The sequence below is a fragment of the Rhododendron vialii genome, chromosome 9a (assembly GCF_030253575.1).
Source record: "Rhododendron vialii isolate Sample 1 chromosome 9a, ASM3025357v1".
Taxonomy (NCBI): Eukaryota; Viridiplantae; Streptophyta; class Magnoliopsida; order Ericales; family Ericaceae; genus Rhododendron; species Rhododendron vialii.
Genome location: NC_080565.1, coordinates 3872212 through 3891509, shown reverse-complemented (window position 1 = coordinate 3891509; position 19298 = coordinate 3872212). Strand labels below are relative to the sequence as shown.

The 19298-nt window shown below is 35.2% G+C and overlaps 2 protein-coding genes across 2 annotated transcripts in view; both read left to right on the top strand.

The window, feature by feature from the left end:
* The first annotated feature begins 1465 nt into the window (after positions 1–1465).
* LOC131301379 (serine/threonine-protein phosphatase 7 long form homolog) overlaps positions 1466–19298 on the top strand; it is a 59551-nt gene continuing 41718 nt past the window's right edge. Inside the window, exon 1 of the mRNA XM_058327627.1 lies at positions 1466–1542. The gene's annotated coding sequence lies outside the window, so the exon portion shown is untranslated. The remainder of the gene's footprint in view (positions 1543–19298) is intronic.
* LOC131301384 (uncharacterized) lies at positions 13842–16386 on the top strand. The gene is made up of 3 exons (XM_058327633.1): positions 13842–14051; positions 14763–14859; positions 16263–16386. The coding sequence occupies exons 1-3, from the start codon at positions 13896–13898 to the stop codon at positions 16370–16372; spliced, it is 363 nt and encodes a 120-aa protein (XP_058183616.1). The 5' UTR covers positions 13842–13895; the 3' UTR covers positions 16373–16386.

Here is a 19298-nt window from a genome sequence, read left to right as displayed (position 1 = left end):
TTAGAAATTTAGTAATTATTCCAATTAGTATATATTTATCGTTTCAAGCATACGAAAATCGAAAGATAATCTAAGAAAAATAGGTAAAATAGTTATCACACACATTACCTGACTCCTTATATATTCCATTTCCTCTTTTCAAGTTTTGGTAACTCTAATAAAATTATTTTGTCGTCGTTCAAAAAAATCTATCTTCTCGCTTTATTAGAAAATCCAACGAGGATTTAGTTAAAGTTGTTTAGTTAAAAGGAGTTAATGTGCTCTACCAACATTAAAATTGCAAGAATCTAGAAGAGATTTCCATTTAAGAGGTATTTATTGTCAAGGTGAATCCATACGTTATGTGCATTTCAAATTGAGAAACAGAAAAAATAGTAAATTTCCTTCATCTTTAATTCGTTTCAAGCTTAATTCGGAGCTATATAAATAAATCTAAGAAAAGTACGTGAAAAAATTTATTACACTCCCTACCTTTGAAAGTTTTAGCACACTTTTATCAGAAATCCAGCAAGATTTTAGTTAAGCTGTGATTAAATGCAATTAATGTGGTGGAAGACTATTAGTCAAATTCTTCTGTACCCATATTTCTCAGTGCCTCTGTTCTTGTTCATTTATAGCTCTCCGTTGGACCAATTTAAAAATCTTTATCGATCTCTTGAAATTTCCACATGATCCAACGGCCAAACCACACCGGTACGTGGGTACTAGAAGTACATTTGGTACAGAGGATTGAGGGAAATTAAGAGGTACTTTTAAGATTACAAGTGAGTAATTATTCAGATGCCTTTAGGCATCGTCACGTAGTATTCAGTAATGGATCTTACAAAAATGTACTCCACGATGAACAATGATATTAGAACATCACGTGACAGTGTCCTAAGTTGACCTAGTATTTTTCAAAGTTATAGGGAATTGATTTATGCCAGTAGAGATGAACACATGCATTGGTTGGCAACTTATTGTGCATTTAAATTCCTATGAGGTATATATTGTGAGAAAATGTCATGTCTCATAAAGAGGAAAATAAATATTAAAAACTAAGAACTTTAATGAAACGAGACCTAAATAGATATTATTCTTACACTTTTCACATCAATTTTTACCTTTACTTTCCAAAATTATTCTTTACTTTTACCGATTACCTGTTAAGTTTTCAAAAGGACAAAATGATAATTCAACAAATTTTTACCTATTAACTTTTCAAGTGGGACACTTGTTGTGAGTAAACTTAAAATGCAATACTGAACTCTTATTTGGAGACGGAGAGAGTACATAATTCATCAATTTTTTTTATAAAAATAAACAAAAACAAAAAAAGATTACAGGTGAACAAGGAATAAAGGTACCCGTCGCTCTATATATACCCATTTTGGATACTGTTACACAAATCAAAACTAACTGCCTTCTTTACAAGGTTTTGTGTATACCGTATCATGATTTTCTCGAATAGCAACGGCGACGGAGACAAAGAAGACGACGAAGAAATCAAAGACAGAGATCATTCTGTTCTCGATCACTGTTTCAGTGATTTACCAAATTAAGGTTTGCGACTTCTTCCTAAGAGATTCTTTCATCTTCGTGTTTCTATGATCATAAGAAAACCCGCGTTTCTTCGTATCGCACTTAAAATCATGCTTGACTTGCCGATCTTTGATATTAAAAATATTTTGAACACTCTAAACGAACGAATATACTCATAGAGGGTGATATGTTTGATCACGGCAAGGAACAGATAATGCTAGTTTTAATCTTAAATACTCCGTAGAAAGAAAATTTTTAGCGCATAAACACATAAAACAACCTTGGAATGAATAAATCGACCTCTCTTTTCGGATGTGATATTGATTAGAGAGGTGCTTTTCCCCCTCCCCTGACACAACTCCCCCCCCGACCCCACCCCTACTTTCCCGTTCTAACCTCAACCCCCCCAGCCCACTTTCCCGACCCTTTGGTTTTTTTTTTTTCAATTCTTTTCTTTATTTGTTTCAATTCCCGTTTTCCCCCTTCTTTTTTTTTTTTTGGTTAATTTATAATTTCGCTGCCTTATCTTGGCACGCGAATCAACATTTCTGTCTGATCTTTTTTTGATCTTTTGTTCACACTCCAAGCATGAGGTGTAAGCATTGCCTTTAATGAATTCAAAGGTTTTTTTCTCTCCTTTTTTTCCTTTATATATTAAAAAATATGATTAAAAAAATTAAATGTTTCAAATTTCAATCCGTTTGAATTGGTGGAAAGATTTTAATTTTCTGATCATTTTATCCTAAATGGTCATAGTTAAATTTTGACCCTAGGGCACTCGTTGATTAGTCCTAAGAAAGTCGTAGAATCAAGTATCTCTTAGGACTAATCAACGAGAGCTATAGAGTCAAAATTTAACTATAACCGTTTAGGATAAAATGATCAGAAAACTAAAATCTTTCACTGGTTCAAACAGATTAAAATTTGAAATACTTAATTTTCAACCTCTTTAGACAATTTATATATTAAAAAATATGGTTAAAAAATTAAGTGTTTCAAATTTCAATCCGTTTGAGCCGGTGGAAAGATTTTAGTTTTCTGATCATTTTATCCTAAATGGTCATAATTAAGTTTTGACTCTAGGGCTCTTGTTGATTAGCCCTAAGAAAGTCGTAGAATCAAATATCTCTTAGGGCTAATTAACGAGAGCTCTAGAGTAAAAATTTAATTATAACAATTTAGAATAAAATGATCAAAAAACTAAAATCTTTCTATCGGTTTAAACGAATTGAAATTTGGAACACTTAATTTTTTTTTAAAAACTAAAATTTATAATTCAATAAATAAAGAAAGAAATTAAATAAGTAAAATAAAGGCAATTAATAAACAAACAAAGGAATTTGGGGGGTAATTTGGGAAACGGCAGTGGGGTCCGGGGGGTGTGGTGTCAGGCCCGTCAGGGGAAGGGGGGAAAAGCAATTTGCTTTTGATTATTGAACTAGTAATTTTGGATCTAACGTGATCTAGATCCAGTCATTCGCAGAATATTCGGGATCTACCTATGTTCAGTTTGGCACGAACGGGAGGGGACGTTTCCTGGCCTCTCCCTACCTGCTTAAACATCCATCCAATTTCCCTCTGCTTTCAGTGGTCCCTCTGATTGTGTATATATACCTTCTATAGCAAGCCAGCAATCCCAAACTCAGTACTACATTCTCTCTCCACCAATGGAACAACAACCAGACGACAGAATCATATAAGAGAGAGAAGAGCTCATGGTTTCCCCAAAAGGGGATGGAAAACCAAACCCAGAAAAACCCACTAAATGTGTATATCTTTCAAAGGCTGGCGAAACCAACAATAGAATTGGAAAATTTGGATCGATCACATGTGTTCCCTACACAAATGCGTATGGGAAAAAGCTTTAATTTATGATTCAATCATGGCTTCGGTTTACTCGATTAGAAAAGATTATGAATTGGTGATTATAAATCATTCGTGTTTGATTTTGGTGAAGCGACCATCACTCTTGAAGATATGATGACATTGGAGGGTTACTCTGTTCTCGGTGACTCGTCTTCCAATTGGTAAGAACTTTTTTTTTTTATAATCGAATATTACGAATATTCATCCAAATGTTACGAGTTTGTATACATATGTACGTTATTTCCCTTTCGGTAATCGTAATAAAATGCTACTTTCTTTGTCGATGGGAATTTTTTTTTTTTTTGCAGGGAATGCAGTACAAGTTCATGGACAAACGAACCAGAACCGCGGTCTAACTGCTCTTCCGAGGCGGTCACCGTGGTCGAACTGCTGCCCACGTACGTCTCACTATTTCCGGACCCAAGTTCAGAAAATGTTTGCGATATAGTACATTTGTTCCTTCTGATAGAATATTCTCGTATATATTCAAGAATCATATATAGTTATGAACTTATGATCTGATATGATTGCGATTGATAGGAGTCTGACTGTATTTTCATTTATTGTATCATGGCTTGTATGCAATATATATATATATATATATATATATATATATATATATATATATATATATATATATATATATGAGCCCTCTTGTTCTTACAGAACACAGGATTCGATACTCTGTTGATCTCTCATATTGTAACACTTTCATTTCTAATAAATCTTTATATCTCATCTCAAACAGAAACTAGTGGAGAATTGCTTCAAGCACGATTAGGGCTTGTAAGGAAAAGAGCTAAAAAGGCCAATCAAGGTGCATGGATGAAGAAATTCATGAAAAGTGGCAGTAGAATCGAACACGAGAGGCATGTCTCTCTCTCTGGTTGTCAAAGTTCGTCTTCCCTTCAGCCTCAGGACACGATACCGTTGGAAATAAGATACTTCCTTCTAGCCCCGAGGTACAAAAATCGCGCTTGCACCGGCTGTGCTTGCTAGGATTGTGGCCTTTCAGGATTAATTAAAATGCGTGTAAGCTGACCCTAACACCTAATTATCTATAAATAAAAAATAAAAAATTTGTTGTACACATGTTAAATTTCTTTGACAAATAGACGATGTTGCAAAGTACTCATGCTTAGTCAAAGCATATGAAAGTCTTACACAAAGTTCACTTTTTTTTCTTTCTCTGTATTGTTTCAATTTTATCAGATGTCAACAAAGGAACAAAATTCAATGCTTCATTAGTTGCCTCTACTTTAATTTTCTTATATCATTTCCTTACACAAATTCGATGACCAAACAAATGTACGTCCTGTTGTGGGTGGTTTGCCTATAATATTCTGTTAATTGTGCCTCTTTTTAATTAAAATCTGTCCCATTTCAATGAAGACTGTAACATGTAAACTCCTAGCAAGATTATAGAAGAAAGACGTGCTACATAATGGATATGTACCAATTTACAAAGCACGAAATTACATTGTAACATCCAAGAGTGCAAAATAGTACATGCAAAAGATGGCGTAACAATGAGAAAGTAGGAGAACAATTTTGTTCACCCTTGCAAGGGTATGCTCATTCCGTGTTTCAGTACCATATTCAGAACCGTTCATGTTGTTTAAATTCATTTGTTAGGAGACTATGTAAGGAGATTGGTAAGCATTTGATCTAAAAGTTTAATTTTCCAGTCAAGAATGACAAAGAAAATAAATAAACTCTTAGATGAAGCACTTATCTATATTCGATTAAGCTGAATTTTATCAGGGTATCCTAGAAAATGAAGAAAAACTGAATGGTTCTTATTAGAAAAGTAAGACACAGAATGAGCATACCCTCACCGAAAGTGAACAAAATTGCTCTCTCGAGAGTAGCATCACTCATGATAAAATTAAGCCAGTGGCAAATTGTGGCCATAAAGAAGAGAATTGCATTCTAGAGCTTTTAAGTGTTATAGTTTTTCTTGCCCATGTCTTACCAAAATTAAATCAATCGTGGCCATCAAATTATTTTTCCCGGCAAATCGTTGTCATCAATTATAAAACAACACATACGAAAAGGCACCACGGTTTTTTGCGAAGGGGGTGCATGGTTCATCACTGGATGCAAGGATCCATTGGATGTGAAGTGGGGCGATGGAATCAAATGCACGATTGAAGACTAACAAAAGTAATTTATTATGTAATCACGGCGGCAGGGGCGGATCCAATTATGTAGACAAAAGAGGGTCACGTGAGCCTCCTGAAGTTATCGGAACCTTTTTTTTTTTTTTTGTGTGAATCAAAACAAGAAGTAATATATATTAAACTAACAAAAATAGAGTAAGATTGATGTCTAGTTCATGTCAAGTGGTAAGGTCTTCAGTTCTCTACTCAGACGTCGCAAGTTTGAAACTCGCTACTGCCTTTCGAGTACTTTTTCTAACTAGTTTATGCGATTGGAAAAAAAAATTCTTCAAAATTTGCAACTAACAAGAGTTGAACAACGTTCTTCCTAAACTTACATAGTTGTACCACAAACCCATAAAATTCTATAAATTAAATAAATAAAAATGTAATAAATGATCTAGTGAAAATGCAGAAACACTAGTACATTTTTTTTTATTCTCATTATATTTTTTTGTTTGAACGCATGTTCTCTTTATATTAGATTGTGAGTATTTTTATTATGTTTAAACTCGAAAGATGACCTCTCTGTCTGAAATTTCTGCATCTACCACTGTTCGGCGGTCTAAGGATCAAAACACCCTAATCTTTAAGAACTAGACTAGTACATGGGAGAAGATTTGGCGGCCCCAACATAGCAATCTTCAATAAAGAAAACATCATAATTCTTGCAACAAGGATTTAACACAATAGATATCAACTTCACACTTTTTGTCAGAAATCCAACAAGGATTTAGTCAACCAACTGGGGCTAACTCAGTTGGCCAGGACTCTTGCATCTCTCTAAGAGGTCAGGAGTTCGAGTCTCCCACCTGTGTTCCCACTTGTGTGTGGGTGTTCTTCCCTTAAAGGGTTTTTTATTTCTTTCTTTGTTTGGTTATCGTGGATTAAAAAAAAAGAAAAAAACAAGGATTTAGTCAAGGAACAAAGCGCTCCCGTACAGGCTATGCGTTCTGGGCCGAACTGAGAAGCTCAATTGGGCCTAGCGGATCACCCGTCTCACGAGGCTAAATGTTCGGCCTGAACCGCGTGTGATGTGTCAGCCCAAGATTGCCCCCGTCACATTCGGCCTGAATGCATGATCTGGACGGAATCAAACTGGGTCGGATCCAAACCGACACTTCAAACTAGCAAGAGCTCTGTGACCCGTGTAACACCGTAAGAACTTTTTTTTTTTGTGAAAAGAGTCATTCATTCAATATAAGCCCATCGGGCAAACAAATTCCAGAATAGATACAGAAAAGAACCAAAGCAATAGAACTTTAAGTTAGCAATAGTCATGTTGATTGTGGACAATTATAGAAAATGCAAGCAAAAAACGATATATTAGTGGAAATTAGAAACGTAGTAATTCTTTCCTTTCATCTTTCAAGCTTTGGAGAATTAAAAATAAATCTATGAAAAGCACGCAAAAAAAAGAAAAAAGAAATTATACTCAGTACCTGGTTGCTTTTGTATTTCATTTCCTCTTTTCATTTGAAAGTATTAATTACCTTATACTTCACACTTTTATTAGAAATCCAACAAGGATTTAGTTAACCTGTGTTATTAAATGTAATTAATGTGGTCTATACACCAGTACCGCTGAAAATGCATGGTTAGTAACTTATCGTGCATTTAAAACTTGGGAAATATAAGGGGGAAAAGAAGTGATACTTTCGGGTGATGTATGATGTTGTGCCATTGGGCCGTTTAATCTTTGTATTCCTCTTCAAAAATTAACGAATTTCTTTTGCTGAGAAAAACAATGAATTAGCAAAAAATACTGAATTTTCTTTTTCCAATCCAACTCCTGTAAATGGATGAATTAATTTGATAGTTAAGGTGTTTTGAAATTAAAGGAATGAAGTGAAAATGAGAAACGTAGTAATTTTTCCATTTATCCATCGTTCCATGCATTTGAAAATTTACAAAAAAAAAAAAAAAAACTAAGAAAAATAGTTATTATACCCCTTAGACTGCTTCTATATTTCATTTCCTCTATTCAAGTTCTGGTTACCTTAGCAAAATTCTTTTTTCGCTGTTCAAAAAATCATTTCGCTTTATTAGAAAATCCAACCGGAATTTACTTAAGATGATTTGGTTAAAAAGAGTTAATGTGCTCTACCACCAATCTTCTAGCTTTATTAGAAAATCCAACGAGGATTTACTAAATTAGATGATTTGGCTAAAAGGAGTTAATGTGCTCTACCAACAATCTTCTAGCTTTATTAGAAAATCCAAGGAGGATTTACTTGCGATGATTTGGATAAAAATAATTAATGTGCTCTATCAACAATCTTCTCACTTTATTAGAAAATCCAACGAAGATTTACTTACGATGATTTGGATAAAATGAGTTAATGTGCTCTACCAACATTCAAATTGCAAGAATCTGGAAGTGATTTCCATTTAAGATTGGTGTTTAATGTAAAGGTGAATCCATGCGTTTTGGGCATATATTGGAAATTGGGTAACAGAAAAAAATATTAATTTTCCTTCAAGGAAAGGTGATAAATTAAAGTACCCCAACATGGAAGAGTGAAACATTTATTTGACTTTACTTAATTATCATTTTCTTCTGGTTTAATATTTCATTTTTCCTTTACGTAAAATAAATTAAACAAGGGAAACATTTATGGTTTCCAAATTTCTTTCTTTTCTGGCTAATGCAAGATTGAATGACAACCAATGGCGGACACATGCAAGATTTTGTCTACCAGGAGCCTGAATCACGTGTATTCTCATATTCATAATAAAAATGTATTTGATAAGTATAAATAGCTACTTACGAGGTCTGAAAGAGACAATATTGTGTATATGTGGGTAGCCAATTTTAATTGAAAACTTGACATTTTAGGAATTTTTACCCCTACATATTGAAATTTTTAGGAACTTTTTGCCACTCAAGGGACTTGCTGGGGCTAATCCCATAAATTTTTTTAATTAATTAATCTGAAAACTAGTAAAATACACTAGTTGAAGATGTGGAGGCCGCTGCTGCTCTATATATACCCACCCAAAAAAACATATATATGCGGACATGGTTGCATAAATCAAAGCCGCCTCCTTTACAAGGTTTTGCATATCTATAACCAAATCATGATTTCGTCAAATGACAACGGTGACGGAGATGAAGAAGAAGGCGATGAAATCAAAGATAAAGACCATTCTGTTCTCAATTATCGTTTCAGTGATTTACCAAATTAAAGGTTTGCGTCTTCTTTCCTCTTAGATTTAGATTCTTTCATCTTAGTTTTTCAATTATGATAGATGGATGATTCATAATTTTAACAGAGTGATAATAAAACTGTTTGTAAGATAAGTTTTTTCTCATCTCAAAAAAAAAAAAAAAAAAAATTCTTTGTTTTGAAATTGTTAAATCTCATCTCTAATATTAGTTGGTTTCTCATAAAGTCTAGGTAAATAGGTGTGTGTGCACTGTTGTAGTCTTCAAAGAAAAGTCTCGCATGATTAAAAGGAAAATTGCTCACTCTAGCTCAAGAGAATCTCACAAATAAAGTTCCAGGAAAAAAAAAAAACTATATCTCTGCATTTTACGCCGCCATTTTTGGTAATTATCGGCTTACATCGTCTTTGTTTCTGCTTAACATAGCCACAATTAATTGCTTATCCGATCTTACTAATTCGTCACTTAGTTATATATCCATGTGCTCAATCTAAAGCGCAAAAAAAAATGGTTTCCTTCTAATATCAATCATTCGATTTAACAAGAAAATTAGACAACTATCAAAGTATCGACCAAAGTTGAAAAAAATATCAATCAAAACAATATATATATTATTCGGCAAATGAAACATTTTATAAAACTCGAAAGGGGTACATTGAGGGAAAAGCATTTTAGCTCAAGAAGCTAGGATGCACATGCAAAAAATAAAAACGTATCCAACTGAAAGTTGGATAACACCTCAAGACTAAGTTACAATCTCACTTTTCTAATACCATCTAAGAAAATCTTAAAATCTTCCACGGTGTAGATTTTGATGTCGAATTTCGCCTTCATCCACATCGCGACTAGCTCTAGTTTTGACTAAGTCCCCCACCTCCCATGGCCGGTGGTTTTTTCATGGGTTTCACAACCTGGAGGAAAATATTTGGGAGTCATGTTTCTATGCTACTTTATGATCCATATAGTTGGTGAGGAATGACCGTGTTTTTAACAACTCATCAAAATTTTTAAACTGCCTTGTCGATGAAAACGAAGTTGCTTAAAAACAAAAGTTGCTTTGTGTTTCCCTTTTACCAAAATCTGTTAGGATACCCCAAATTCTGTACATGCAGTAAATATGATTTAGTGTAGACAGACAACCCACCAACACCAAGAGTGTGAACAACTTAACTGCATTTGTTTTTACCACCCCAACATCCACAGAAAATGTCCTTAATACCCTTCCATGCATGTTCATGCATTCATCTATATAAGGAGACATGCTCCCTGTAGGGTTTGCACACTTGAGGACCTCGAGATTAACTCTCTCTCTCTCTCTCTCTCTCTCTCTCATGGCAGGAGGAGATGTGTACAATGACTTTTCTGCCTTCGAAGAAGATTTCGACGTATTCGAAGCAAATGTTCTCAATAAGTACTGGCCAGTGAGTGAAGAAATTCCATGCCCTGAGTGTGCGACAATGATTATGTCTTTAGAGGAAGTTGTGGCTCACTGTGTTGAAGTCCATGACAAAGGAACAAAAGCACTATGGGCAAACTGATGTTGAATGACGTTCCTGACCATCGAACAATGTTGAAATTCCTATTTTTCTACCGATCCAATAATCAAGAAATAATAGGAACGAAGAATAAACGATAAACACCAGAATATACGTGGAAAACCCTAAACGGAAAAAAAACCACGGGAAGGAAATCATGCACTATAACTCATTGTACGGTTACAAACAAACATATACTTACAACCTAGAATCGCTCTCGGTTGACCAAGGTTGATTGCCGAATCACTCGTTCACCACACCCAGTGCTTGACCGCCGCTGCCTTGAATCGCTCAAGCATTCCAATAACCTACGGAATCCACCAGAAATCCACCGGAAGAACACTTTGATTAGCAATCACAAAGTATGGAGAGGGCTCTTGGAATTAATCCCGAAGTTTGATGATCAAACAATCATATCTTTTTCCAAGAGACAAACTAAAAATCTCCCTTAGACATTTCTCAGTTTTGGAGCAAGAGAGAGATTGCACTCATCTATTCGGTAGTCTCGAAATTCCAAAAGACGTGCATATAAATAGATGCTAGGAAAAAACTGGAAGGTTGCTCGAGCACTGTATATAACCTGTCTTTGAGTTGCTCAAGCATTGTGACTGGAAAACATTCCCATATTGCTCCACACGTGATTCTTTCATTCCCTTTTCTAATATGGCTACCATATGCACGAAAACTTCTTTGACAATTAATTTCCTTCCATGAGCCAATTGCCTTGACAATCTCTACCTTTCTTGATTCCCTTTCTTGATATAGCATAATTAAGCACGAAATCCTCTCGAAAATTCATTTCCTTCCATGTTAAATTCCTAAGCAGCCTCTACCACACTCAATTACATAATGTTTTTTATTTCTTTCCACTTCCTAAACAGACACTCTAAAAATAAATAAATAAAGTAATTAAAACGCAATAAATGGGGATACAAATCAATGTGTTTTTGTCATGAGATTTGCCAAATAAAAATGAGACCTTACAATTACGATGGGAAAACTAATGTTGAATGACGTTCCTGACCCTCGAACAATGTCGAAGGGGTTGTTAGAGGAGGAGTATAAAGGTCAAAAATCTGAAGCAGGAACTTATAATTCCGTGGAGTCCAAGGCTGAAGTGAGCCTCAAGCTCACTCTTGGGAGTGGGAAAAATGGAGTTTAAGAGAAATTACTTAAATATGGTGGAGTTTAAGATGTGACGGGCAAGAGAAATTTTCATGTGGTTGGAAATTCCAAATATTGTCTTTAATTGTTGTGTTTTTGTTTGTGTCTGCACTCTGCACCATGTAAGAGGACTAAATAGTTTAAATTGGAAAAAAAAATGTTGTTTAGATGTTTAGTTTTGCCTGTCTGTGAGATTAGTATATTGAAAGGATTGGAAAGCACTTTATTACTCCCTCTTGTTCTATTGCTTGAGGAAACAAGGATTAGGATTTCACATGGAAAGGGAAAATTATTACTTAATGTATGGACTTCATGAATGGACTCCACGTGAATATGTGGCGGTATTTCAAAGAGCTCCGCCACCACACTACATTCACATGGGTTCACAACTTAATGTGTATGAACTCCACGTGAACGTATAGTACGTGGTTGAGGTCCGTGGAGCATCACGTGACGGTGCTCTAGGACCTCTGAATAATAAGGCATCATGTGTTTATTTTGAGCCTTGATCCTATTGATGTGTTTATTTTGACAAAGACTTGGTTCATTAACGAATTTGGGCATGTTTTGGGAATAAAGTATATATTTTTTTTTGAAAAGGAAAAAATTTATTAACGTATATATACAAAGATTAAAAGAATCCTACACAACATCAAGTTGGAGAAGAGAAAACCCACAAGGGGAAACAACAAGCTCTAACAATCATGTGCCGACAAGGACCCAAAGAAAGATAATAACAATTCAAGGTAGGCAAGAAACCAACAAAGACTCCACTCTCACAAAGACATCCGACACCTAAGACCCAAAGCAACACCCAAAAAAGACACCCCCAAAACCCAACAAGTCAAACTACACCCAACAAGTCAAACTAACGTATATGATGGACGGTGACGATGATTTTATAATTTTGAAAAAGATGTATTTTTATGTTTAAAATCGAGGGTGTGCTATGTGTCTTGCCTCTCTTGTATTCTAGGTATCGAGTGACGTACGTTGTTGTGCTGTCGGTTGGTTTAAACTTTGTATTCCCCTTCAAACATTAATGAATTTTTTTGGGCGATGAATTTTATCTTTTTCCAATGCAACTTCTATAAATTGATGAGATTTTAAAATTTAAGGAATGAAGTAAATATAAGAAACGTAATAATTCTTCCATTTATCTATCGTTACAATGCAAGCATACGAAAATCAAAAGAAAATCTAAGAAAACTAGAAAAAATATTTAGTAGACGCCTTACCTGACTATTTATATATTTCATTTCTTCTTTTCATGTTTTGGTTACCTTACTAAAATTTATATATTTCATTTCTTCTTTTCACGTTCTGGTTTCTTTACTAAAATTCTTTTGTCGCTGTTCAAAAAAATCTTCTCGCTTTATTAGAAAATCCAACGAGGATTTAGTTAAGGTGATTTAAAGAATTGGAAGAGATTTATACTGAATGGAGGCTGCAGTCGCTCTATATACACACACTCACAAAACATATGCGGACACAGTTACATAAATCAAAACCTCCACCTTTAAAAGGTTTTGTTTATAACCGTATCATGATTCCATCAGATAGCAACGGCGACATAGAAGAAGAAGGCGACAAAATCAAAGACAAAGACTCTCGATCATTGTTTCAATATTATAGGTTTTCGTCTTCTTTCATCTTGGATTTAGATTCTTTTATCTTAGTGTTTCAGTGATCATAGATGGTCATTAATTCATAACACTTACATGATGATATTAGAATTGTTTGAGGTAAGCTTATTCTCATGTCAAATAAAAGATAGACCGTGCACAATCTGTGCATAGAACATGCACGTAGCCTTTCACACTAGTGGAATATTGGGCCTTGATCCTATCGATGTGTGTATTTTGACAAAAAGAGTTGGTTCATTAACGAATTTGGGCATCTTTTGGGTATAACATATATAATGTATGGTGACAATGATTTTATAATTTTGGAAAAATAATATTATATTTTATGTTTAAAATCAAGGGCGTGACATGTGTCTTGCCTTCCTTGTGTTCTGGGTCTCAAGTGATGTACGTTGTTGTGCTGTCGGTTGGTTTAATCTTTGTATTTCCCCTTCAAAGATTAATGAATTCTGTCTTTTTCCAATGCAACTTCTATAAGTGGATGAGATTTTGAAATTTAAGGTGTTTTGGAATTTAAGGAATGAAGTAAATATAAGAAATGTAGTAGTTCAACCATTTATCTAAACAACATGTGCTCATAATAAAGTTTCTTTAAAACCCCCCTCTCTCTCTCTAGGAAAGTAAAACCCATCGCAGCAGTTTCACTCCTCTCCTCCCTCCCCCTAGGGTTTCAACCCTAATCGGGGCGGCGGGGTTCCACCCCCCCCCCCCCCCCCCCCCCCCCCCCCCCTCCCTTATTGTTTGGTTTGTTTTCTCTGTTTGGGTGAAACCCCCAAATCCAGATCTATTCTACATTGAAACTTGGTGCCAACATCAACTGGTGTTTGCAGCGATGGTGTGGGATGTTACGGTGATGGTGACGATCAGCGATGGTGCCGGCATTCTTCTTCTTCAGCAGTCTCTTAACCATCAGATCGTCTTCTTCATTCTCTCCAGAAGCAGCATGGTTGGCGTGGTCTCTTGGCATCCAATCTTGTTGATTGTTGGGGTATGATTTTGTTGGGGTTTGTTTTAGTTTTATTTATTTTGGTTTGTTTTGTCCCTGTGTCTCTCCCCTGCAGGAGTCTTCCTCATCCTCACGGAGCGTCAAAGGGTGTCGTCGTTTAATCTTTTTGATGTTAGTGTGTGTGAGATGGGTTATGTAAAATGTAGTAGTTGGTGTGTGGTGTTACACTGAGGCTCTTCTTATGTGCGTGTATGAAGTTTGGAGGTATAGGTCTTTAGATTGCTTAACCGTCTGTTTGGCTATTTTCTCCCTCGGAAAGAATATGCCCTATATTGTAAGTTTTTCGTTATCAATAGAAATCCTAAACTTTTGGCAAAAAAGAAAAAACAAACCATTTATCTATCATTACATGCATGCATACAAAAATTAAAAGCTAATCTAAGAAAAATGGAAAAAATAGTTAGTATACGCCTTACCTGACTGTTTCTATATTTCATATCCTCCTTTCGCGTTCTGGTTATCTTAATAAAATTCTTTTGTCACTGTACAAAAAAATCTTCTCGCTTTATTAGAAAATCCAACGAGGATTTAGTTAAGGTGATTTAAAGAATATAGAAGAGATTTACAACAAATGGAGGCTACAGTCGTTCTATATATACTCCACTCACAAAACATATGCAGACACTCAGTTACATAAATCAAAGCTACCTCCTTTACAAGGACTTTTATATAACCGCATGATGATTTCATCAGATAGCAACGGCGACGGAGACGAAGAAGAAGACGTCGAAATCAAAGACAAAGACCATTCTATTCTCGATCATTGGTTCAGTGATTTACCAAATTAAAGGTTTGCGTCTTCTTTCATCTTAGTGTTTCAGTGATCATAGATGGACATTAATTCATAACATTAACATGATGATAACAGAACTGTTTAAAGATTAACTTTTTTCTCATCTCTAAAATAATAGACCGTGCACAATCTGTGCACAAAACATGCAAGTAGCCTTTCCATTCACTTAAGGTTTCTAGAACCCCTCTCTCTCAATCAATTTTCTTTCAAAAAAAAGTTTTCATTTTTGAAGAAAAAACTATTTTTTAAACAAAAAACAGTTTTTAAATTGTGTTTTAGAATAATTTTTTGAAATTTTTTTAAAAATAAATATTTAAAAAAAAAAACAGTTTAAAAAATATTGGGCACCAGCCTCTTTATTCTATGCTTCGGAACAGGAGCTGGAAGACCAGGAAGGGGAAAAGGCTTGGGAGGTGAACAGAAATGCTACGTGCATGTTCTTGTGCACAGATCATGCACGGTATATTCAAAAAATATAAATATTTATTTATTTTTGTATGAAAATATGTTTAAAAATAGTAAATTGTTATGCATAGTATTGGACACTACTATAGGGCCCGCAGAGGCCATTTTGCAGAATTGCCACAGAAGTCTTATATTGTACGGTACACAAGTGTTTACAATATGCACTCGTAATTAAAATCATTGAAAGGCGTAACCAAAACAATTGAGAGATGTAACAATAGGCATAACATAGGTGTAACCGTGCATACCGTATGCACATTTAACCATTGAGAGACATACCTTAATCATTGAGGCATAACCTTTACCATTGAGAAGTGCAACATATTTAATTAATTACACGGAGTGTGTATTAATATAGCTGTAATTATCAGCGTATGTTTATAAAATTGAAGTAGATCTCTTATGCAAATATTTATAAGGGCAGCAATAGAGGCTGGTTTTACCTTACCCAAAAAAAAAAAAAAAAAAACAGAGGCTGTTTCTCCGGGTTCCAGTGGTAGCATTGTTGCGCTACTGATGCTAGCGGCTATTTGGATCGGCATGTTTTATGGCAGCATTCTAGGTAATGTGGGTCTTTTCGGTTGTTAGGGTTTTTGTTGGTTCCTGACTAATGCTTTGGGTCTCGGGTAGCCTTGAAGATTAATTACTCCGTACTTTTAATTTTCAATTTCCCTTGTCCTTTTAATCTTCGTAATTTTTCAAATAGATTAATAAAATTTCTTTTGCCGATAAAAAAACTATTTATAAGGCTTCCTTTTGGGTGGTAAATGATTATATCTTCTCCTTAAAATATGTTTTTTTTAATTACTCATATGAGAGATTATATAGTCAAACATGTGATAAACTTGGTGCTTGTAGAAAATTCAATTTCAACATTAGACTTCTCTTCAAAATCATATTCTTCATACAATTGCAACTCTTGCTGCATTTTCTAGGTGACAAGAGTACAAGAACCCTAATGGGCCTCTCATCTTCAATGCCAATGTCACCACAACCACTCCAACGACATTCTGAATCAGAAAGTAGTGACGCTCTTACCACTTGATAAATTTGATTCAGTTGCTCTTCTCTTCTCTTCATAAATTGCTTAATGTTATCAAGTAAGCTTTTGTACTGTTTACTGATTGTTAGCATCTCTTATCGTTCGTGAAGAGGAGTTGACAATCGAAGACCGAAAGGAGGGATGGATTCAAAAGGCCACGCCACAGGACAAGAAGATAAGGTACTCGAACACAATCCGTATTAGAACTGGGTGCAATTGTATCTAACAAATCATTATCAACGTCTCTTATAAAATCACTTCTTGATATCTAAAATTTTAGCTACTAACTTTTTTCTAGTACAACCTCACTGCTCAATGCTCATTTTAGCAACAAATGCAGCAAAAAAGAGTTTGTGAGTTATGCTTCCCATTCTTATTCTTCGAGCTATTAAACTTTAACATTAGATGAAAATGCATGTGGAGCTCTGAGTAAGCTTCATTTGGGCTAGCAATTTGTGTTGTTTTGATTCATACCTATAGTCTCGATAACGTTCACATTTGAAAGGATTGCAAGCCATATCATTGCCCGTCCCATGTTATTTGGGCTTTTAGGCCTTTTGGGTGTTTGGACTGTATCCCATTTACTTGTAACTGTTTTTCTAGGCTTTTAGGCCTTTAGGTTTTCGGGCTTTGTTCCCATTGGTTGTTGCCTTGGTTGGCATCTTACCAATCAAGAGCTTGGGTCTCGGATTGAAATTTTTGTTCTCCTTGTCTTTTTAATCTTTGTAATATTTCAATGGTTAATAAATAAAAAATCGCCGTTCAAAAAAAAAAATCATTCTATGTGAAAAGTTAAAAGAAAATCTAGTATTTAATCTAATAATAGCCATGAAAAGTTCGTACATCTATAATCTCCAAATAGCGTCATATAATCCTTCATGAACTTGAATGACTTAGCACAGGCTACTGTATTTCTTATCCCATTCTCTCACTTCTCATTGGCAGTCTGCTTATTCAATTCATTACGTACAGAACTATCTCCATCTAAAATCCAATGCGAAGTGTAGATCGGTTCTTCAAGTTTTATGATTTCATCATTACTGGAATTTCACCATGTAGGTAAAAGAAAATGCCAAATACAAAAAATAAAATAAAATAAAAATAAAAAGCTTCGTCGTTAAGCTTTTATATATACTTGAAAGTTGCATTAAGGTATGTTTAACTTTTCATTGGTTTGCCAATTTATACGGTGTTGTTGAATTCTGTTTTTATAGTCCATGTCGAAGAAGATAAGAGGATCTTCTTCACTACTGAAAACAGATATTGCTGGCACTTACCACGGTACCACCTTCAAACTAAAACGGTTTCCCTGCAAGAAAAACCACCAGTAGCTGCAGAACGCCAACCACAACAAGGCGATAATGTTGTCAACGCTGATAAGGGAGCAGAGGGATCATGCATTCGTTCGCATTTTAACTTGGCCAAATCGCGAAAAAATGGACAAGGAGATAAGGTACTCGAATATAATCCCTATTAGAATTGGCTGCCATTGTATATAACAAATCATTACAAACGTCTCTTGTTATATCATTTCTTGATATCCAAAAAAATTGTACTAACTTTCTTGCTGATGCAACCTCACTGCTCATTTCAGCAACAAAATGCAGCAAAAAAGAGTTCGTTAGTTATGCTTCCCAAATCTTATTCTTCGAGGTATTAAACTTTTATTTCAGATGAGAATGCATGTGAGAGATGGTGAGCCAATATTGGCTTGGTGGCACATGGTGAAGAAGCCAAACACCGGAAATGTAGACTTGGCTATGGCATCAAGTGGATAATGGTTCCTGTGGCTGCAGCCTTATGTCATGGTCGGGACTCATCAACCGATTCATAAGCTGTACGTGAAACAGAAAAATGGGTATCGAGCAGTACTCCCAACATCGTGTTGGCAATGCACTTTGGAATGGACCAAGATATTCAAGGGAAGGTTGTTTTCCATTCCGATGGAGATCCTAAAATTGTATGGAAAAATAACACTATGCCTATTTTAGATGCAAAATTGTATACTCCTTCGCGTTACTTTGAGTCAGATGTACGTCACCACTCGATACTTAGAGTGGGGGAAACAATAAAATGGAACCAAGGATTCCGATTTTCCTCCCTAATACACTAGGAAAATTGCAGATGCATGCAGTTCCATCCTTTCCTCCCAAATGGACCATCAAAACAGAAAACAAGGTTTGTTTTGATTTGCCTTCCGTTCCTCCTGGCTTTCCTCCCAATATGGTTAGAAAGATAGGAAACAGGGATTTTCCTTCTTCCTCCTGGCTTTCCTCCCAAAGTTTTTAGAACCTAGCGAGTTGGGAGATGACGAGTAGTACTGCCACCAACTGCGTTTATCAGCAAAATGAAGGGTAAGCGAGCAAAAAAATCCACCTTCTTCAACGTCTGAAAATGAAGCAGTACTCCAATCAATGGATCTGATGAGGATCGAGTCCGGAAAACAAGACGGTTAGCAGAATGCGAGTGCCGTTGTTTGTGTCAGTCTGGGTCGGGGTGAAAGACATCGACTGTCTTGTGCTTTCTCGTTTTACAATAGTTAAATGATTGGTTTTGTCCAAATTTTTGTGATGAACTCCGTTATGTAAGTCTCGCTAAACAATTACTAATATAATTTTCTCAATTTTGTCAACAAAAAAAAAGAAGCAGTGGGGGCACAGGCCCACTTTACTTTCCAGTAATTTTAATTTTACCCCTAAATTATAGAACTCCTGAAAAATTGTATCCCAAAATTTAATGGTTCTCTAAGAAAAGGTTATTTCTTAACTTAATAGTTTTACAAAATGACACATTATCTACACGTATATTCTAGTTAATTTTATTTATTATTTAGTATAAGTAAACAATAAAAAATTCTAAGATAATGTTCAATGGTACCTCACCGAGCAAGATTTATGGTTACGCCATGCACTACCTGCCACCCCAATTA